We start from the raw sequence: 22,607 nt of genomic DNA, 5'->3' as shown, positions 1-22,607 counted from the left end.
GAAAGCCCTCTCGTGCAAGTTTGGCGCCACTTACGACGACAGAGTGCGGGACCAAGTAATTCACGGAGTCGCCAACGCACATGTACGGGCCAAGCTACTGTCGTACGGGGAAGGCCTTACGTTGCAGAAAGCCGAAGAAGTTGGACGCGACTTGGAGGCGCTCAACAAAGCCAACGCGGCATTCGGAGCGAATGAACGGCTACTCGGCTCGCTCGCCGGGGACGGCGGTAGCGTCCAGCGCGTCGCACGTGGCTACGCAGCAGCTTCACAAAATGGCGGGTCGGCTTCCTCGGCGGCCCCGCATGTGACTCAACATGGCGGCGGCTTCCCCCCCAACTCGGGTGGCCGCGTCCAAGATGGCTACGCGGGCTCGTCAGCGCGCCTCCAGGACGGCGTTCGCGGCCAAGATGGTCAGCCTGCTTCCAAGCCTCTAGTTGGCCCTTGTTTTCGCTGCGGCAAGTCAGGGCATTTGGCGAATTCCAGAAATTGTCCGGCAAAAAACAAAACTTGCCAATTTTGCCGCATCAAGGGGCATTTCGCGGCAGTCTGCCGTAAACGGCAAGCGTCGGTGCAAGAAGTTGCCCCCGTCCAAGACGCTGACTCCGGCACTGCCACAGTCCTGTCCGTGCAGGCTGCGCCGACTAGCCCAAGAGACTTGCGCATCCCTGTTATCGTCGGAGGACATAGCCACATGTCATTGCTGGTGGACACCGGAGCCACTGCATCATTAATGACCAAGAAGGACTTTGACATGCTTTTCGCTTCGAAGCACCGACTGCTCCAAACGTCCATCCAACTGCAGAATTTTTCGAAGCACCGCATACCGGTCCTAGGGTATTTCCGCACAGACTTGCAGCACCATGGCAAGCGGGCCTTTGTCACCTTCTACGTGACCGCACACGGCACTTCACTGCTGGGGCTCGACGCCATCCAGCAGTTGGGACTCCTGATCGACGGCGCAACGCTAACGTGTCGTCTGGCTTCACCCGTTTCCTCGCAGCTTCCTGCAGGTGTGCCTCCGGGGTTCGAGCACCTGTTCGACGGGGAGCTGGGACTTGTCAGGGACTACGTCCACCGGGTCAAGAGGCGGCCGGACATCGTACCAGTGTCCGCCAAGCTACGTCGCCTGCCTCTGGCGCTCCGGCAACAAGTCGCCAGCGAGCTGCGTCGACTCGAGGACAACGACGTCATCGAGCGGGTGTCGGCATCCGAATGGGTGTCGCCACTCGTGGTCGTCCGTAAGAAGGACGGGGACATCCGCCTATGCGTCGATCTGAGAGAACCGAACAAGGCCATCGTCGTCGACGGGTTCCCACTGCCCCATGTGGATGAACTGCTTCAAATGTTGAATGGTGCGTCATACTTTTCAAAATTGGACTTAGCATCAGCATACCACCAACTGCTCCTAGAGGAATCTAGTAGAGATTTAACTACGTTCATTACACATGAAGGATTGTTTCGTTTTAAAAGAGTATGCTTTGGTCTAGCCTCCGCACCTGCGGTATTTCAAAGAATGATGTCTAGTATCTTGCAAGGCTGTAACAATGTTGCGTGTTACTTGGACGACATACTAGTATGGGGAAGCTCAAAGTCGGAGCATGATGCGAATTTGAAGAAAGTGTTAACCTGCATTGCGCAGAGTGGCATGAAACTGAACCAGAAATGCATTTTTGCGGTGAAGGAGTTAACATTCCTGGGGCATAAAATTTCTGCAGAGGGTATATCGCCCATGGAAAGCAAAGTTCGGGCAATCCTTAATGCTCCTCCTCCTACGTGCCTGAAAACCCTTCAGTCCTTCCTTGGCCTTACAGGGTATTACGCAAAATTCCTTCACCACTACGCAGACCTCGTTGAGCCACTCCGCAACATGCTCAGACAGGGCCAACAATTTTCTTGGTCAGAAGATGCGCAACGCAGCTTTGAACAAGTGAAAGCTCGCCTTGCATGTGCTCCTGTCGTAAAAATGTTTGATCCTTCATTACCGGTGGTTGTTACGACAGATGCTTCTGATGTTGGTCTGGGTGCAGTGTTACAGCAACTTGTCGGTTCTCAGTTACACACCATCGCCTTTGCATCTAGGACCTTAACCCCTGCAGAACGAAAGTACTCTGTGGGCGAGAGAGAAGCATTAGCATGTCTATTTGCATGTGAGAGGTGGCACGTCTATCTATGGGGAAGGCGTTTCACGCTCAGGACGGATCACCAGGCAGTAGTTGCCCTGCTAGCGGCAGGTAACTCAGGCAGACGTCCTCTCCGTATCTCCAGGTGGTCGGCCAGGCTAATGTATTACAACTTCCACATCGAGTACTGCAAAGGGTCTGAGAACCGTGTGGCTGATGCATTGTCGAGACTTCCATTACAAAATGATAGTTCCACTGTTCAGGAAGAGGAGATTGTCTCCCTTGTAACTACTGTAGTCGACAAGCAGACTGTTCAGGCAGCTACTGCGTCTGATGAAGCATTGCAACGGGTCATTCACTACGTAACTCGAGGATGGCCCCAGAAAAAAACTCTAGACACGGCACTGATGTCCTACTTCCACGTACAGGAAGAGCTTTCTTTCGTTGACGGACTCCTGATGCGGGGCGAACGTGTAGTTATTCCAAATGTCCTAATACAGACTTTCTTGCAGTTAGCCCATGAGTCGCATCAGGGTATTGTTCGCACTAAGCAGCTGCTACGTGAGCGCTATTGGTGGCCTCACATGGATAGGTGTGTGGAAGAGTTTGTAAGGCAATGTCACATCTGCCAGCTCGCTGATAAGTCAGCTAAAACTGCAGTACCTCCATTTCAACCAGTACAGTGGCCTGAGCAGCCATGGCAGCAGTTAGGTATGGACATCATAGGTCCTCTGCGTACAGCTCCTAACCCTACATATGCTATCACCTTAATGGATTATTATTCTAAGTGGCCTGAAGTCCTTTTTACCAATTCAATCACGACGCAAGACGTAATTAAGCTGCTCAATGCTGCTTTCAGCCGTGAAGGTCTCCCTGAAACCTTAGTTACAGATAATGGACCCCAGTTTACGTCCAGACAATTTCACGATTTCTTAAAGGAAAGAGGCATTATCCATCACTTCTCATCCAACTATTACCCGCAGGCAAACGGGCTAATAGAGAGATTTAACCGTGTTCTCAAGGAACACATTCAGGTAGCTAAACTGCAACAGAAAGATGTCATTCAGAGCACTACAGAGTTCTTAGGGTCTTACAGGATCACTCCTCATTCTACTACTGGTTGTTCACCAGCTGTTCTGCTTCACGGTCGCCAACCGCGATCAACCTTAGACATCAGTAAACATAAGCTTCCGGGTTTGCCACAAACCTCTCCTGCAGCACTTCGTGAAAAGGTTCAGCAAAAGCAGCAGAATACTAAGTCCTATGTAGATGTGCGCAAGGGCGCCAAACAAACTCTGATTAAAGTAGGCGACAAGGTAAAGGTTAAGCTACATATGAAAGGTCCATTCAGGTTCAGCAAACCCCTTACAGTCCTACAACAAGTCAATCCGTCCACATTCCTCCTCAGCGATGGCAGGAAGTGGAATGCTTCAAAGTTAACGCTCGTTCCGCATGTAGCTGCAGCATCCCTTCCGTTAATGCCTCATTCTGAGCCCATCACTGATGCAGATCTCCTCTCTTGTTACGATGACTTGGGTAATCTTCCCTCTACTTCCAATACAGAGCTGTTGCCTCGGCAATCCATTCCTAGTGCCCCGGCTGTCCAGTGCGACGACGCACCGGCTGAAGTGCACACTCCGATGCCTGCGACCCAGGATCAACCATCGGGACTTCAGGGGGAAAGTCCTGGGTGTTCCTCCTCACCTACAGTAAATGCACCAAATTCCAACACGGGGGAGGGAAGAGATGGGAATGGGTCTTCAAAGTCGGCTCAAGACAGCCGCAGCCCACAAAGTTTTTTGCCTGGGAGTGATGGGAATGGGTCTTCAGAGTTGGCTCATGGCAGCCACAATCCGCCAAGTTCTTCTGGGAGAGATGGGGACGGGTCTTCAAAGTCGGCTCCCGACAGCCGCAACTCTCAAAGTCTTCCTGCAGGGCCTGGGTCACGTCGCCCACAGCGGACGCGCAAACCCCCAGCCCACTTGAAGGACTACATCACAGACTAAAGTAGTCCGCATCTTCTGGGGCTATACTGCCTTAGAGGCCCGCAGTATAGCCGCAGAGGTTTAGTGTGTGTGAAATTTTCGTGCATAGTGCAAGCTGGCACTTGTGTTGGCGTGGTGAAGTGACTTTTTTTTGTGTGTGTAACATAGGTGGTAATATGTACATCTAGGACTGAACTTCTGCGTATTGCAGGTGCCATCTTTAGGAGAACTTGAATGTGAATTTTTTTAGTGGTTCCTGATGTACCACAGTTATAATTGTATAAGGATGCAATTCTTCCCAGGGCGGGACGATGTTGTGTCGTGCGACCCCTGGTGCCATGCTGAGACACCAGTGCTGTTGTGCTTTCTATTCATGCTACTGGGGGGAGCTGGGTCTCTGCCATGCCTCTGTGCTACCACCAATCCGGCGTGGTCATGCCGGTCATGTGACCCGTGCCTCGCTGACCAATAGCCTTTCTTCTCTCTCCTTAAAACCGCCTGCAATAAACGCGGGAGGGCAGTCTCCCGTCCGTCTCGCCGAAGCTTGGTCTCTGCGCCGTCACTCCGCGCGCCCTCCCGTCGTTCGGCCTCTCCGTCGGCCCGCCGCGGGTTACGCCGCGCTCCTGCCCTACACAACAGAAGCCATGCTCTTGACAGTGACTTGGAAGTTCATGCCTCCCATATGCTGAACACAGTGTACCTCGGAGAGGCCAATTATTGAGGCCGTCGCGTCGATGACGGTCTCCGGACTAGTCCCCGCAGGGACAACAACATCGAAGGCTTGGGCCTTCGAAGGCGTCCACGACGTTGAAGGCGCCATGGCTTGTTGAGGTGGACGTCCCTGACGTGGAACACGCAGGGACGTCAACAGGATCACACTGTCCTCGTCTTCCTCTTTGTCGGCACGTCACACCCCCCGATTGCGAATAACTTCGTTGTTGCAATCCCTTCTTGGCTCGTTTTTCTGGCCAGACGGACCTGAGCTGCTGACCTGATGCGCGTTCCTTATTTAAACAAAACCACCATTAGAGCACTGTCCATGGAACCGAATAGAGGAGCACACCTAGCTTACACCATCCTGAAAAGCCTCCGTACTATATCTAGTTATATTGCAGAGTTGTGCTCCCTTTTCAAAAAGCTTTGCTCATAACCTGCGCAATCAAAATTATCGCGAAAAAGAAATGAAGTTTCCATTCCATCTTTTAACCAAATAACTGCGAAATAATGAAAATGCCTGGAATGGTAGAATGGTACAAATATCTGCAACGAATTCGCCACCGGTGCTATGAATGTCGGTGCTTCAAAAGAAGAACCAATATTGCCGATATCCATAGCAATGAATGAATGAATGTTTGAATGAATTAAAAGGTCACAGTTTCGCTGCAAGGGCGGAGAAATCAATGCGACAGCAACAAATTGGAATGTTACACAAAGAACGGCAAGCAGATCGAAACTTGCGGCGCGCTGGTGAGGCACAAAAGACGCACGAAAAGAACACACAGGACGAGCGCAAACTTGCAACTGTCACACCATGACAGTTACAGCGCGCTGTACAAAAATGTATATAGCGCTGTCTTTGATTACGACCCTGTACCCAACTGTTAGTAGCGTCCTGTGATGAAATCAACATTTTCTAAACCACAAACATTTTGCGCCCGTGCATGGTACATTTCTCATGTCCTACAGCCCCGATTGCGAATAACTTCGTCTTTGCAATCCCTTCTTGGCTCGTTTTTCTGGCCAGACGGACCTGAGCTGGTATGCCGAGCTACGCTTGGGCAACCACGCAACAGGGGTGGATGCGCGTTCCCGTCTCTGTCTGTTCACTGCCGGCTGCTTGCTCTGCGATTCTTGCTTCATTTGTTACACGGTGATCAGTGTCCCGCGTGCGATCTTGCCTGCTATTTCTTAGGCACTAAGATACGCTATTTGTTACCAGGAGCACGGCTTAACTCCGCGCCGCAAGTACTTCATTTCGCTACATTTTACTCCACGGCAGTAGCATTTGATCGCCACGCACAGCAAGTTTGTCATTATGTAGACTTTATAGAAAAAATTGACACATCATCTCCCCCTACGGGCAACCATGGCGGGATGCGAAAGCATCGCGGGGGGTGTACATCGAGTTTCCGTTTCTCTTATGAGACGCTGGTTGTCGAAGCATTTGAATTACCGCTTGCCGATGCTGACGTTCGGCTTCCCGAGCCTTCCTCTGCTCCGCGGCGGTGGCGCTGCCGCTGCAACTAGCTCGGACGTTGACGTTGTCCATGGCGTTTCGCACGCCTTTGCACAGAGAGAGAATGAGGGAAGCACAGCGAATGCGCGCTCTCGCAGCTTCGAGATGCCGTTTGCTTCGTTAGCGTCCATAGCGCCGTTGCGAAGGAGAGTGCAACGAGAGCGAGCGCGCGCCGCATTATATACGAGCGCACAGCTGTGGCTGAGAGAGAGAGACGGGAGAGGAGAAACGAAGAGGAGGCAGCGCTCACACCACCTCCTCCACCCCACTTCCTCGCACTCATGCGAGGAGAGGGGGAGAGTTCGCGCATGCGCAGTATGGGCGCGGACTCCGCAGAACGGACACTGCCTGAGCATAAGATGCTTTCGCATCTAAAAACAGTGTTGTAGATAGAACCGCGGCCCTGCTGCTCCCTCTGGTTCCTCCAGCCCGTCTAGCACGTTCGAGTCGTGTCTCGAGGAGCGCGACAACGGCATCCTTTCTACCTGGTCATCTCCGTGACTTCATGTGGCGTCTGGGATGGAGAGTACTCCCAACACGAGACAGACTGGAGATGTGGGGCATGGTCCCATCTTCAACTTGTCCGAACTGTCCGCAACATGAGTCCAACCAGCATGTGCTGCAGCAATGTGTAATTGCAAGGGTATTTTGGAGAGCCGTTAATACTGGTTTCCGTGGCCTAAGAGTTAATCGTTTTGTCACATCTGGTCGTTGCTCGCGTAGTCTGCACACCTTCTAATTGCTGGGGGCTTTTTGTTTGTGGCGTAACAGGTGTGAGGCTGTTGCAGCGGGTCACCGTCGTCGTGCTCCGTTTGCTATTCTGGAACGGTTGTACTCCGAACTTCTGTCCTTTTTGTCGGAGGAATTTGTGATGTTCTACAAGCGACGCACTGCCGTTCCCGCCAAATAGGCGTGCCGCCGCTCCGGGACTCGCAAGCACCGGCTTCCGGTCACTCAGCCGCTCGGCCAGAGCGAAAGGCATATTACGTTGGATTCCAATGGCAGAGTGGGAGCAAGCTTTTCTGCTCCTTTTGGAGCAAGTGTGCTACAATGCCAGAGTGAGGGCGGGAGTCAAGCGTTCCAATGGGAGAGTCGGAGTTGATTCAGAGCGGGAGTCACTATGTGGAGCAGGAAAAGTTGCTCCGCCAAAATCAGCTGAGTCGGCCGGAACTCGGCATGACGTACTTGCTTTAACACGTTTGCCTGCATGGGGGCGCTGCCGCTGTCGCGTGTTTTGACCACTACCTCTAGAGGTGTGAAAAGCGAGCCGTGTTTCCCTTGCTCGAAGGTGCCGCGTTGCGCGATCCCTCCGCTAGGTCGACATATAGCGCGACAGTCGGAGGCGCTGCCTGCTCGCATGGGGGATGGGGGAGACGGCAGTGTAAGCCGCTTGCGACGGAAGCTTGTCAGCTTCGTTGGCGTGCACATGCTTTTACGAGTTCCTTGTGTTAGTGTTCCTTGAGAGGATCAATAACGTGTACAAAAAAAAACAAAAAAGAAGAAACTCAGCGACCATCTTAACGGATTCGATCAAACGCGCGGAAACAAAGAAGATATACACAAGGACCGTGTTTTGTGCCAGGCGCTGCGATTCGGTGTGCAGAACATGTGCGGAAAAAGTGTCACTTTCCCGTGCGCCGGCATGCAGACAGATTCGCAGTTTGGAAGCGGGCAATCCCAAAGGCCGACAGAGCGATACACCGAGAATTCGGCCATCTGTGAAAAACACAAGGTAAATACTGAACCCGTTCAAGTGCTGCCAATGTTTTTGCGTGCGTTTGTGACAAGCACGGGCAAGTGATAAATGAATTAATCTGAACGTTTTATTTTCTTCTTCTTTTTTTTTCCATTTATTACACTTTCATCGACTATAAAGTGCAACGCAGCGATGCTCACCTTGTGTATTTAATCGCGGGCTACGCAGTTACAAAGCGCATTCTGCTATCGGGCTGCACACACTGCAAAAATACGTGCATCGTGCTAATAGAAAGCACTTCATGACAGCTGAAAAGTCAGATAACTAGCTAATGGGATATTTGAGGGCTGCTGTATCTATCAAAGTTACTACATATACAACTTGACACAGATATATATGTAAAGCAGGCTGACACTTGTGTTCAGCACAGTGCGCTTGCATTCAAAGATAGTAGGCAGCTTGTTGCAGCACTTTAAGTAGCGTGTTGCAGAAATTGGCTACGTCGAACATGTGAAGAAGTGACAATATCAGTAGTCAAATTCTTTTGCATCACGATAGAGGGTTCATTTTTCTTTGAAGGGGCTCAACCAGGCATAAAGCGAGGACAAATTAAAAAATATTGAATACATGCGCATAACCTACAAGACTATCCACCAGTGTATTGCTCAGAAAATGATGCTAATTAATTTTTGTTGAAGCCATGAAACTAACTGCCGTCTCAATATTTCTATTCAACTTTGAACATACTGGCTCCGTGACGGCGCGACCTCGAGTGTAATGCAAATTCAGCATTGAGTAAATGGCAAGGAACAAATGGACAAGGCAAGGCGCACTCTCGCGGTATATTTAGAAGTACGAGTAACTACAATGTATCAAAGGTTATCGCGTGATAATGTTAGAAAATGCCGTCAAAGATATAACGCTCCTGCAGGAAGAAGCTTTCTCTTTTGCTCCGTAAATGTGTAGATAAATCTTATGAAGATGAAGATAATTTTGCCTTCATCAAACATGTAAACTTTGGTTCATTCGAAATAACACTTCATCGAAGAATGGTTTCATTATGGAGGCTCGAATTATGCCTGATTGTTGGCCCATGCGCGAGTGCATTACCACAGCGCAAGCTGGCAGCGCCTCCGACTACAGCGCCACCGCTGCGGGATCGCGAATGGGGGCCAACTTAGAGCGGCCGGTTTTCACACCTCCCAATTCTAGCCACCCTACTACCTCCTCTGGTTTTGACAGTAATTACGGACGACATGGGCGTCTAGGCAAATCGTGCGGCATTGCTTCCGCTGATCGATAACGACAGCTCCGAGTCAGAAAACTCCAGTTCTTGCACGAGCAATTTATCGGTTATTCATCGGATAGTGACAGCGACGTTGAAACTGCCGCGGACGAGCGGGAATTCAACAGCGGAATTACCATAATGGAATAACTACACGCAAGGTATTCTGGGCAACTCAAGCACCTCCGCTTCCTTCTTGCTCCCATGCTTGCTCCGGCGGCGCGGATTGTGTTCCAATCGCAGATTTAGAGGGGTTGCCCTACGCTAGAGTCGAGTGCTCGTTCGCAGAGTCCATCGGCCGCGCCTTCGCGAACAGGCGCCGTTTTGGAAATAAAAGCAGTTCGTACCCAGCAGCCGAGCGGTGTGGTTCTTCCAAGGAATGCCACACAAACCCCGCAACGTAACACTGGCGACGAGGTTGGGATTGTGAAGCGAGCGCAGCTTTGAGGTTACGTGCCATGGCTACAGGAGGAATGTACGGCGCCATCGAGCCCTTCTCGAGAAAGTCCTGGGCGTCGTGGATCCAGCGCATCACCTTCTACTTCGTGGCGAACGACATCAGCAACGAAGAGATGAAACGGGCCCTCCTCCTCACGCTATGCGGCGCGGACACCTTCGAGACTGCGGGTGTGCTGGTCGCGCCGAAAACCCCTGGAGAGGTCAGCTTCAGCGAACTGGTCACACTTCTCCAGCGGCATTTCGATCCAAGACCATCGGAGCTTTACGGCCGGTACGTCTTCCAGCGACGAGACCAAAACCCCGGCGAATCGATCAGCAGCTATGACGCAGCCCTCAAGAGTTTGACAGTGGACTGCAACTCTGGTGTGCCAGCGGCTACGCCTGCAACATCGACACCGTCAGGGGGAAGATTAGCCCGTTTCACAACAGAACCGAACAATGCTGCCACAAGACCTAATGCTGCGAGACAGATTCGTTTGCAGCATCCGCGACGAACATCTCCAACAGCGCCTCTTTGCCGAAAAGGAGCTGACCTTCCAACGCGCTTTGGGTATATCCCTATCAGCGGAGAGTGCGTCAAGGCAGCAGCGGGGAATCAAAGCGGCAACGAACTCCGGAGAGGTCAACAAGGCCGCTCCAAACAAGCATGAAGACGAGAAACCGTCTTCTCAATGCCGTTGCTACCGATGTGACGGCTGGCACGACCCTTCGACGTGCAAATTCAAAACAGCAGAGTGCCGTTTTTGCTCCAAAGTGGGCCATATCGGAGACGCCTGCACTGTACGCAAGAAGGAAAAGCAAGCACGTGCAAACACCAAGCAACAAACGCGAGTGTCAATCCATTACTTGTGCACGACGGAACAGGAAGCAGCGTTTCCTGTTACGAGCTGCATGCAGTACATGGGCACACACACTGCCCCAAGTTCCTGCTAAACGTAGAAGTAGAGCGAAAAGTTCTGCAATTTGAAGTTGACACGGGTGCCGCACGTTCCCTGATAAGCGAGGAGACCTACCACAAAGCGTGGCCAAGGAACGCTCCACAACTTTCAAGGGAGCCACTCGACTTCCGCACTTGGCCGGAGGAAGAACTGCGTGTTCTGGGAACCGTACGTGTTCGGGTGAAGTTTAAGTCAGACGATTGCGTGCTCCCCTTGCTGGTGATGAAAGGAGCTGGATGCAACCTCTTGGGACGAGACTGGTTCGCGCCTCTCCATATCGAGGTTCATGGAATCAACCAGATGGAACACTCAACAGACGAGATCAAGGAAGTCATCTCACGACACCCAGACGTGTTCAGAGAAGACATTGACGGCTCCCTTGAATCAGCTAGAATTGGAAGACGCAAGCGCCACATTTTGTAAGACTCATCCTGTGCCTCATGCCCTGCAGGGGCCTATGGAAGATGAACTCGATCGCCTGCAACATCACGGCATCCTCTCAACGATACAGCATTGCAACTGGGCGACACCCCTGGTCCTCGTTCGGAAAAATTGTGGAACATTGCCTGTGTATGGTGACTACAGGAGCACTGTTAACGCAGCGGCGAAGAAGGCCTGGCCCTGTGAAACGAAAAGAATGCCCGTGAATGTGAAACAGGAATGTTTCGAAGAGACCTAAACCACATAAAACCGGGTGTCGACATAAGCCAGACGGAAGGCCACATGTCAAGCGAGCATGGAGAGCAACTCGCAACAACTCGCCAAGCCACCGTACCGGCTCCGTACATGCTGGATCCCCCAAGAGAATACCGTGCGGCATCAGAGTTCAGCCTAACAGAAGAGCCAGGGCCACAAGAACCAGCGACGCAGCCGGACACGACAACGACATCACGTCCGCAACGACATCGTCAGCCCGCAGACCGCTACGGCGACTCCATCTAAGAGGGGAGGGATGTGATGTTCTAGAAGCGACGCAGTGCCGTTCCCGCCAAATAGACGTGCCGCCGCTCCGGGACTCGCAAGCACCGACTGCCAGTCACTCAGCCGCGCGGCCAGAGCGAAGAGATATTAGGTTACGTTTTCCCCTTCACGAAGGACGCAGCGCACGGACCGCGCCTTCGCGAACAGTCGCCGTTTTGGAAATGAAAGCAGTTCGTACCCAGCAGCCGAGCGGTGTGGTTCTTCCCAAGGAATGCCACACAAACCCCGCAACGTAACAGAATTGTTCTTCCTTGGAGAAGAGGAATTTCTACGGCAGCGGTCGTGCCGCTTCCTGTCGGTAGTTAATGGACGTGTGCGGCTAGTTTTTCATCTGCCCTGGTTCTTGTAGCCAGGTCATCAGATAGTGATTTATTAATGCCTGTAACCTGTTCGTATTAATTATTTCTGTGTGTACATGTCCCCGTAGGCGTGTGGGTTCAGGTATATACACATTTCATGCTAACACTGCACATTTATGTAAATTGCAGGTTCCCTAACATCTGCTGTACAAATTTGCTGAGATGTACACTAACTAATGCATATTATGATATACATCGCCATGTACATTGTGTATATTATGATAAGTGCGTGTATGTTAGCCCTCAGTAGCATGTGTTATGGACACCCTGTGAAATTGGACATTTCTGTTAAAGCTTTTCATGTATATTGTGCTTGGTCATTTGTGTAGCTTAATGCCGTTGTTGTAGAGGCACTGTTTCCAAGTGTTCATAGCGTCCTATGATGGAATAAACTTTTTCCAAATACAAACACAAGGAAGTATGCATGAAAAGAACGCACAGCTATACAGATGTCGAGTGCGTACTAACAACTGTCACAGTTGTTACTTTAGTGTGTTTCTGCAACAAGTTTTATGCACGAAAGAATGAAGAAAGTTTTAATTTGAAATGACTTCCTATCCCTTCGTTTTACAATCGGTGAACAACCACAGCGAATCTCAAGAATGTAATCCATCCGAAGGAGATCCGAAGCCGGTACTTCCCATGATTTCCAAGATGGTTGGACCGCCGTTCAATGAGCGAGCGAGCGAGGAACTTTATTCAAAAAGACCAAAGGTATCGGGATCAGGGGTTGAAGCGAAGAGGCTCCATCTCTTCAACCGGTCGGTGGCTCCACACAGGTCGGCACGGGAAGATGTAGCTCCTCCGCTACGGCCCGGGCCCTTCGGACAGCCAAGAGTTGTGGCCCCAGGCCGTTCAATGAGTCCCCCATTTAGTCCCGCATAGACGCTAGCGCCTGATTCCCCGCTAGGTTTTATAGTATGAAACTCTGTGGCCAGCGGTAAATGGTGTATATAAACAGCTCACCGTTAGTATGCTGGAAGACATATGGCAAGCGGCAGAATTGTCTAACGCGGTGCGCTGCGGAGCGAGAGAGCGTAGGTTCGACTCTGCCATGCTGGGCTGTTCGCGGTAGTACAAAGGCTGACTTCACCGCCTCGGCAGTGCGTTTTTGGGGGATCACGCCTATTTAGCGCAGCCCAGAGAGGATTATGCCGGCGTCCAGGAAGCCATTTATGAACAGGTGTATACCCCGCAATGGTTTCGTCTCCGTGGACAAAAAAAAACAAAATAAAACGCCAGGGCGAAAAGTCTACCTTGCGCACGGACGCTCCGTTTCAGGGGTGCATATTTTAAATTTATTTGACGTTCTCGACGCCACTCCTCGTATGCGCTCAGCGTAAGCGACAAAGGTACAATGCTGTCAGCCGTTTCAAATGTGCAGATTCTAAATTCTAGACCTTCTCCATAGTCCGCCTCTACAAGTTTCACAACATTCGCTTCAACCCACTGGCTTTCGAACGTCTCCCGAACGAATGAGAGATAGACGAAGCCGAGGTCGAGAGGCTGATGGACGTCGACAACTTGGATGACCCAAAGCCACGCGTCATGCATGACGCATTGCTTTGGGTCATCCAAGCTTATCTTGCAGGCCGGCCATGCATGTTTCATCGCACACAACCGTCTGACTCGAAGCGTTCATAGCCATGGCTATGAACGCGTCGAGTCAGACGGTTGTGTGCGATGAAACATGCATGGCCGGCCTGCAAGATCAGACGCATTTCTTGGCCCTTGCTCCCGGCGAAGGTGAGACGCCAATTTCACTTTTGTACGATTCTAATGTGGAAGACCATTCAAGCGACGCTGCAATGGGTAATCGTTCTGGGTGTCGTTTACAGCTTCGCTGTCCAACCACATCCACAGCGTGGATTAGAGCCATAATTTTCTTCTCAATCGACGTATTGATCCTGCCCCGCCACCCACCGAAAGTTTTCTGCTACTAACGTGGTTTTGCACTGCCTCCAGGGTCGGAGGCACCTCACCTGGTTTTGCACTGCCTCCGATATCGGCTTACCCTGGGCCCAGCTGCGATGTCGTGTGATGACGTCATCATGTGACGGTACCTTAAGTGACGTCACGATGACGTCATAATGACGTCACTAAAGTTGGCGATCTGTGACGTCCCCACGTGATGATTTTTTGCACCACTTATGTTGACACCGCCGACGTGGGACGCCGGTCAATTTTCGCTTTGATGAGGCATCTTAGGCTTTCACCTTAATAGCTTTTATGTATGCAACTGCGGTGGCCGAAACGTGTGTCCCTTGCCCCCAACTGACACAGGCAGACCTACGGAGAAATAAGTATTTAAGGAGGGAAGTCTGCTAAGCCGCTGCAGCGCGTGAGGGTCACGGAGGAAATGCGGAATGACATAATGCAGCGCTAAAAACACACACACCACAAAGTAAGGAACACAAACCGACGGGACAGGCGCTACTCACAACTTTAATGTAGACTATAAGATTGTGGCACATATATACACATACCAATGCGCAAACGCAACGTCACAACCATAGGGGGCGTATCATATCAAAGATTTGAAAAAAATTGTGTTCCGCATTGTACAGGAAGACCGACGTCTGACTGACGCAATCATCATTCTTCTCTTTGATGTAGAAAGCCTCGAGAAGTTCACGCGCCGTTTTATCATGGCTTCTGCCCAGAATCCTCACATCATTAAATCTTGGCACACAAGAGCAGGTCTTACAATGCGCCGAAAGGTGCGCAGTGAAATCCTTCTTTAGATTGTTTGCGTGTTCCCTCATGCGGTCATTAACACATCTGCCCGTTTGTCCCACATAGGGCTTCCCACAAGTTAGTGGTATTTCATACACCACCCCCGTCGCACACGAGTGTATGGGGTGGTATGCTTGACTTGGCAGCCCGTCTTTGAGGCGCCCATGACACGGGGGCACAGTTGGGCCAGCTTGTTGGGTGCGGAAGAAACCACAGGTACATCGTACCTGTGAGCCACCTTTTTCAAATTGTGGCTCACCTTATGCAAGTAAGGCACAACAACCGGCCGTTGGCCGCTCCGCTCACCAGCTGTAGCCGCGTTTTCCCGCGCCCCTGCTTTTAGCTTGCGGTGCAGAGATCCTGCCACAGATGCAATGACCGAATGAGGGAAGCCGGCTTTTGATAGCCGTTCCAATTGGTGAAGAAAGCTGTCCCGCACCTTGTGCTCACAAGACTTGTTGAGCGAGCACAAGATGCGGGCAGCTTTCTTCACCAATTGGATCAGCTATCAAAAGCCGGCTTCCCTCATTCGGTCATTGCATCTGTGGCAGGATCTCTGCACCGCAAGCTAAAAGCAGGGGCGCGGGAAAACGCGGCTACAGCTGGTGAGCGGAGCGGCCAACGGCCGGTTGTTGTGCCTTACTTGCATAAGGTGAGCCACAATTTGAAAAAGGTGGCTCACAGGTACGATGTACCTGTGGTTTCTTCCGCACCCAACAAGCTGGCCCAACTGTGCCCCCGTGTCATGGGCGCCTCAAAGACGGGCTGCCAAGTCAAGCATACCACCCCATACACTCGTGTGCGACGGGGGTGGTGTATGAAATACCACTAACTTGTGGGAAGCCCTATGTGGGACAAACGGGCAGATGTGTTAATGACCGCATGAGGGAACACGCAAACAATCTAAAGAAGAATTTCACTGCGCACCTTTCGGCGCATTGTAAGACCTGCTCTTGTGTGCCAAGATTTAATGATGTGAGGATTCTGGGCAGAAGCCATGATAAAACGGCGCGTGAACTTCTCGAGGCTTTCTACATCAAAGAGAAGAATGATGATTGCGTCAGTCAGACGTCGGTCTTCCTGTACAATGCAGAACACAATTTTTTCAAATCTTTGATATGATACGCCCCCTATGGTTGTGACGTTGCGTTTGCGCATTGGGATGTGTATATATGTGCCACAATCTTGTAGTCTTCATTAAAGTTGTGAGTAGCGCCTGTCCCGTCGGTTTGTGTTCCTTACTTTGTGGTGTGTGTGTTTTTAGCGCTGCATTATGTCATTAAGCAAGCACCAACTCGCCCAACAAAACGTTCTTCTGAGGACATGCGGTTTTCGCCGCAGCACGACAGATGACGCTTGCGGCGAGTTGCATGTTCCGGGGAGTTTACATGTCGTTCTATGCACGCGACGCGTAAAAATCCCGATACAGTCATGGATACTGTAAATTCCTCCAGCTTTCCGTCTGTAACATCAATTACTAGAGGTGGCAGACATTTGAGATGCAGTTACGAATAGATACCGCCCTAATTACAGGCCGTACAGCGCTTGAAGCGAGCTACTAGAAGGGATCCCTCTATAAGTTGTGGGAATTGAGGCGTCCGCACCACTTGCTCGACGCCATCTTCCCTTGGAAAATTCTCGTCTCTCTCTCTCTCTTCCAGACCGGACGGGTGGCAGCTGGTCATACATCCCCGTCACTTCGCTGCCACCCCGCCCCTAAAATACTAAACACGGTGTCCCACTGGCCTAATTTTGGCGGGATTCGGGGCTTTCTCGCGCTCGCCCGAGAAGCGGGGGCGCGAGACGGGGTTCGGGGAGACCACTTGGGGACATCGGAGGGTGCGTATGAGTTTTGGCCTCTCCGGCCGGCGGCGATCCTTTGTTCTTTGTTCTTCGTCGCCGGCCGGTGGTTACGTCGTCGCGTCGGGGCCCCGGCCTCGGCGGGCGCGCGCTCCCTTCCGCGGTCTCGAAGTCCCGAGGCAGCGCCTCGCGATCGTGCAGCGTATACGTATGTTTCTTTCAACTGTTCTTACGTCTGTTCTGTTTCTTCTGCTCTGGGGTGCGAGATCGCGGGACCGCTGGCCGAAGGGTAGGTCGGCTCTCCAAACTGGGTTGCTTGTTTGTTTTATAGGTGTGCCATTCGAGGCCACTAATCGATATAGTTTGTAACTTGTATTAGCTAATTGGCTGTCATGTGTAATTATGTCATTTACGATTGGTTCTGGTGTAAAACAGTTCGGAGAGTGTCGCCTGTGGCATCGGAGACTACCATCATCATCACTAGCAAGCATCACGGCTCGCCGGCTGCGTGTTCGGCTCGTGACGCTCGCGCTACGAGTGAACTCGGGTGTGCTTTGTTCCATGCTGATGTGGAATAAAGTGCCACAGATGTTTCGTTAATTGAGTGGCGTGCTTCATAACATCGCCTAATTTGGAGAGTGTCGCCTAGGGTCTCCCTGGCTGCGTGCGCGGGCTCGCAGTCCCCTCATGATGATGGGTCGAGCTCTCCTGCGCAGCAGTGTGAACGGTACACGGCGCGAGAAAAGCCAGGACGCGGGCAGTGCTCGAACCCGCGGTGGTGTTCGGCGCGTACGGCTAAAGAGTATATAGCGAGGCCGTGCGCGCCGGGAGCGGGGGGGGGGGGGGGGGGGGGGTCAGAAAGCAAGCAAGTAAACCTAAGACCTAGAACAACACACCACCACAAAGTTGGGCTCGTGCAGTGCCAAGGGAACGTCGAGAGCTCACGACTCCTGACTACGTTTGCGAGAAGCACTTCTCGGAGAGTGACATATAGGTGCGGGTATGTTATGGCGAGTTAGGTGGCGAAGTTCTGGACAAAATGGAACGGCCGTCTTGCTACCATGCTCCGTGCCTACGATATTTCCGCTCTGTCCCAGGTACTTGTCTTCTAATAATAATAATAATATCTAAGGTTTAACATGCCAAATCCGCGACATGATTATGAGAGTCGCCGTAGTGGAGGGCTCCGGAAATTTCGACCACCTGGGGTTCTTTAACGCGCACCTAAATCTAAGTACACGGAGCTACTCGTCTTCGGTGACGGACTTCGACGGGCAGGGCGGCGAGTGAAGGATCGGGAAGCTCTGGACGAAACTCACTGTGTTGTCACGTAGAATATATAATTAAATAGTACCAGCAAAGAAAATGAATCGTCATGCTTGAAAATTGACCCCCAGGGCGCAGAAATAGGCATAAGGCATTTCATGAACATCTTTTACCACCCTTCTATGAATCGTCAGATACCTGAAGCGATACCAGGGTGCTATAGCAGTGGTAGTGATACCCTACGAATACTATGCCGTCGTTGTCCGCAGGTACCGTTTTTTTAGTCTGCAGGATATTTATTAGCCATTTTGATCGATCGTCTCATCAGGTAACCGTACGCAATAAGCAAACGGCGCAGCCACGAATTTTTAGAAGCTGCGTGCTGACAACGATGGTACGGTATTTCCGTAGTTATCGTATGGTAAGCATGCGCTGCTAAAACACTAATGAAACAACCCTTGAGATCCGACTAAGCAAACGGAAACTAACACTGAGGCGCGACCGCGAGAGCGGTGTGCGGCCCGGCGAAAACGGAACCTTGAGACAACATGCGCCGTTCTTCATGGTAACGCCAAGAAGTTTTTTTTTTTTCATTAATCAAACAGGAATGAACAAGCGGCATTTATTACTTCTTGCATGGCACGGAACGTTCTTTTTCATTATAAGGAGTTTGAATAGTAGTGATTAATTGCACTCGGGACTGTTGACGGTATCGGGCTCATTCCAAAATGTCCCACTGGTGGCACATATCGTGTCCTACATACCTGAATTTCTCGAGTAGTAGAGCACTGCTGTCGATAATATTGAACGTTTTAGACGCCCTCGAAGATTGACCTTTTTCTCTGACACATTGTTATTTTTCTTTAGTGTCGCTTTAGGACTCACGTTCCTCGGAAAAAACTTTCACGAGAGCATCATATGTGTTGACACGTCTCGCCATTCTGAAGCTGTCCAAAATTTGATTTGCAGTATCGACATTACAGAGCTTTACAAACTATAGAAGTTCAGTGTCCGTGGATTGAAAGTGGAAAATTTAGGGCTAAGTAAAATTCACGTAAATTTGTTTCCAGTGTCAGTTCGTGACAAATCAGTGTAATTTCAACTCCAACACTACTCCAACAACTCCAACACGACATGGATGACTTGCACGTGACGTCATGGGCCAAGGCTCTTAACGCACTGGTACCACAACATGGCTGCTGTAATGACGTCACGGAGCCTATTCATGCGAGGTCACGAATCCAGTTTCCCACCGTAATAATAATAATCTGTTGGGGTTTTGAGTAATGATGAGGGACGCCTTAGTGGAGTCCGGAAATTTTGACGATCTAGTGTTCTTTGACGGGCACCTAAGTCTAAGTACACGGGTCTCAAGCATTCCACCTCCATCGAAATGCGGCCGCCGTGGCCGGGATTCGATCCCGCGACCTTCGGGTCAGCAGTCGAGCACCGTAATCACTAAACCACCACAGCGGCTTTTTCCCACCGTGATAGTACTACAGTAAGCCGGCTTCAATAAAGTCAGTGCAAGCCATCTATAAAATAGCTTCAGAAGAAGCTTTCGAAAGCAGACTCGCCTGCTCGCAGCTCGCAATATTCGCAGGAACACGTGACGCACACACTCTGTAACGGTAACGTAGTGCGTTTATTATGGCACGAAAATAGGTGACAGGCTTGCGTGTGCCTTCTAGCCTTATACAAAACATAATGAAGCTTACTTTGCATATGAGTGCTTCAAAATAAACAACAGCGCGTGTTTCGCGCGAGAAACAACAGAGGTTCGGGCCCTTGCCCCATACTAGCCTTCTCAAACAAAACGAAATGCATCACCCAACTCGGACGTCAAAAAACAAAAACTGTATGAACGTGCGCCGCAGTAAATGTAGTTTGTAATGACATGACGCAACGTACTTATACAGCAGCAAACAAAAAGAGAGAATACTTACTCGGCAGTAAGATTAAGGAAACCACCAGCACATTAGTAGTCACATATCCGCAAGCAATAGGGCTCAACGTCCATACAAGCTTTCTTGTTCGATACGAGAAAAAAAAAAGAATGGCGTTCGGCACTGTGTTGCTCCCAAATGTCACATCAACGTTGCCGCAAGAACCAAAACAAGTAAGCTGGGGTAAAACTAAAAAGACAACAAAAAAAGTACCGCAAATATCACTGCCCTCAGGGGCACACGTTATGCTTACGTAGAAAATTAGAGATGCTTTATATCAAGTAAATGCGAAAGCAAATGACGGTGCGATGTGTACGTTGTGTTTCTGACAATCTGCAATGATATTGAAATAAATAAATAAATAAATAAATAAATAAATAAATAAATAAATAAATAAATAAATATAAATAATTAAATAAATAAATGCTCTTTATCCTATCCAAGCTTCACTTGGCAAGGTTGCCTTTTCTGAAACGATATTAGCGACACTATGACTGCTGCACGATTGGCTTCAGATTAAAGAAACAGATTTTCCATACGAGTAACAACGGCCCATAAACTGTCACTTCGAAAGCTGGATCAGACTGGCGTAACATAATATGTTGTAATCTTTGACGACTGACGAATTATTCCAAACAAAGAAGTACGTTGTGGTACAGGGAGGCCATTCGAGCAGGTGACAATACATCCACTACTATATCACAATGAACTATCACATGGCGTGTACGCCAAACAGCAGCGACCAAGTGATTATGTGATGTGCTCAGGATAACCAAGACTGGCTTTTCAGATTATTAACGAAGCGGCGGGAAGCATAGTGAACTGAGCCTCTCGAAATTCTCGTGCTCTCGTCCCCGCATGTTTCAACCAAGAGAAGTAACACAGCACAAAATTATATGCTGCTTGAACACATTGACAAAACGAAACAACAACAAAGAACAGGCTCAGTTTAGCGCGATTTCGGACGGCTGAAAACAATATGATGCTTCGCATCTACGTTTGAAGAGGACACCCGAATAAGTTACGATATTGTCCAGTTGCAACGCTTAAACGTACATTGACAGCCGACGTGTGAGGATGTATGGGCCTTAGTGATCTTGGAGGGAAACAAAACGTTGGGTGAAATATTGCGAGGGTTAACGAAGATGACACTGCACGGAGTAATTATAGTGAAGTACTTGAGCCCCGTGACAAGTAAACTGAGCGAAATAACTCCAGTGAAGTAAGCAATGGTGAACGAAACGAGGCTAGATAAATTAATTCTAGAAGGGCACGCGGAACAACACAACATGATCTCTGGAACGCACGCGCTCGACGTACAAAGGAAGCAACACATGTGCGAGCAACTTTTGAAGGTAATATAACAGCAAGTACGATGTGACTGTTCCAAAAGCAAACGTGAGGCAATGACATTGTTCGCACGATATTACTACGACTTTCAACGTCACCAGAAGGGACTAACTAGCGCAAATGTGAAACGAATAGTATAGTAAAGTCATCGCATATGTACTCACAGGAGAATGCATGGTTTCAAACCAGATAAAGACAAGGGATATACCTCATGTTTTACATGTGGAACTTGCTTGTCGAGCACGTTACTACTCCAAAGCTTCCACCGGTCATGTGCGTCCATATATGAACAGCCCGATGCATCTACACCGTAGACATGGTATCTCATACACAATGTCTTTACACTGCTGCAGTACAGCCATTTCAAAATAAATCAACGGTGAGGTACAGTGCCCCAGTGACGTACTTATATAAACTCTATTCTGTCGCCCAAGGTTTCTGGGTTTAACGTGGCCGCCATTCTATCCTCGGATACACTTTCAGAGCCGAATTCTCGCAGTACCCTATGCTTTAGTAAAGTACGCCGCTTATCTCGAAGGCCTCGCTCTGACATCCCTTTTCAAGTTCAAGTTCCTTCTCAAAACACGTAGCGCCAGAGAACAACCTAAAATAACTGCCAACGAGACGTGAACGGTTCTGAGCAGCCAACATTATCCTTACGACATAAACTATTTCAATGAGCTATTTCCAGGTGCAAATTGAAGGGCAGCTTGTTCAAGCAATTACTATTGGGCGTCTACTATTGGGCACCCATTAGTAATCCCTTTCTTGATACACGTGCCGTGCACCTGTATCTTTAAATTAAATGTCGACGACGAGCGGAGCAGCGCCGTCTCTGTCCTCGGGTTCGCTTTTGACGCAGATTACTTCCGCCTTGTCATCCGCTGCGATTACGCCAGTCACAACGGGTTCGTCAGCGCCGCCATTGTCAGAGACTGCTGGCACAACCTCTTGGACCACGAGTTCCGGATCGGCGTTGGAATCTTGCGGCTCCTCCACGACTAGGGCCGCGCTCTCGGGGGCCTGTGCAGCGTCCAGTACTGGAGTCTGTGGAGGGGGTGCTTCAATCGCCGGCAGTACGGTCGGAGATCGCGACTTCTCCGCCTGAGTTTTCTGCTGGTTTCCGGCAAAGGTCTGGATGGTCAGCACCTGCACCGTCTTCACGGTCGCCGCAGCCGCCGTCTCCGACGCCTGCCTCTGAACGATCTGCATTCCCTCAGCGCGCCGACATCGGGGACAGTTCTTGTTGTTGCCGCTGTAGTAGTAGCAGCAGTTGCAGACCTGCGTGTTGGAAGGAGAGAACATTTGGCGAAAATAAAAAAACCAAACAAAGACGGGTGTCCGATCACTGAAGTTGCGCCCTGTCTACACCACTGACCCAATTTACGGCCACAAAGCGCTAATAAAGGTGAGTATTACGTTAAGAAGTGTTAGCAAATTGTTCCTACAA

The 22,607-nt window shown here is 50.3% G+C and overlaps 2 protein-coding genes across 2 annotated transcripts in view; both read right to left on the bottom strand.

Annotated features, from left to right (window-relative positions):
* Positions 1–22,607, bottom strand: part of LOC119373402 (kelch domain-containing protein 3) — a 536,457-nt gene that overhangs the window by 237,297 nt on the left and 276,553 nt on the right. The window lies entirely within an intron of this gene.
* Positions 21,592–22,607, bottom strand: part of LOC119373289 (uncharacterized) — an 85,855-nt gene continuing 84,839 nt past the window's right edge. Inside the window, exon 14 of the mRNA XM_037643313.2 lies at positions 21,592–22,438. Coding sequence (XP_037499241.2) covers positions 21,959–22,438 — 480 coding nt within the window. The 3' untranslated portion in view covers positions 21,592–21,958. The remainder of the gene's footprint in view (positions 22,439–22,607) is intronic.

This window comes from Rhipicephalus sanguineus, chromosome 11 (assembly GCF_013339695.2).
Source record: "Rhipicephalus sanguineus isolate Rsan-2018 chromosome 11, BIME_Rsan_1.4, whole genome shotgun sequence".
Classification (NCBI taxonomy): Eukaryota; Metazoa; Arthropoda; class Arachnida; order Ixodida; family Ixodidae; genus Rhipicephalus; species Rhipicephalus sanguineus.
The sequence above is the reverse complement of the archived record's forward strand: the minus strand, read 5'-3'. Positions and strand labels throughout refer to the sequence as shown.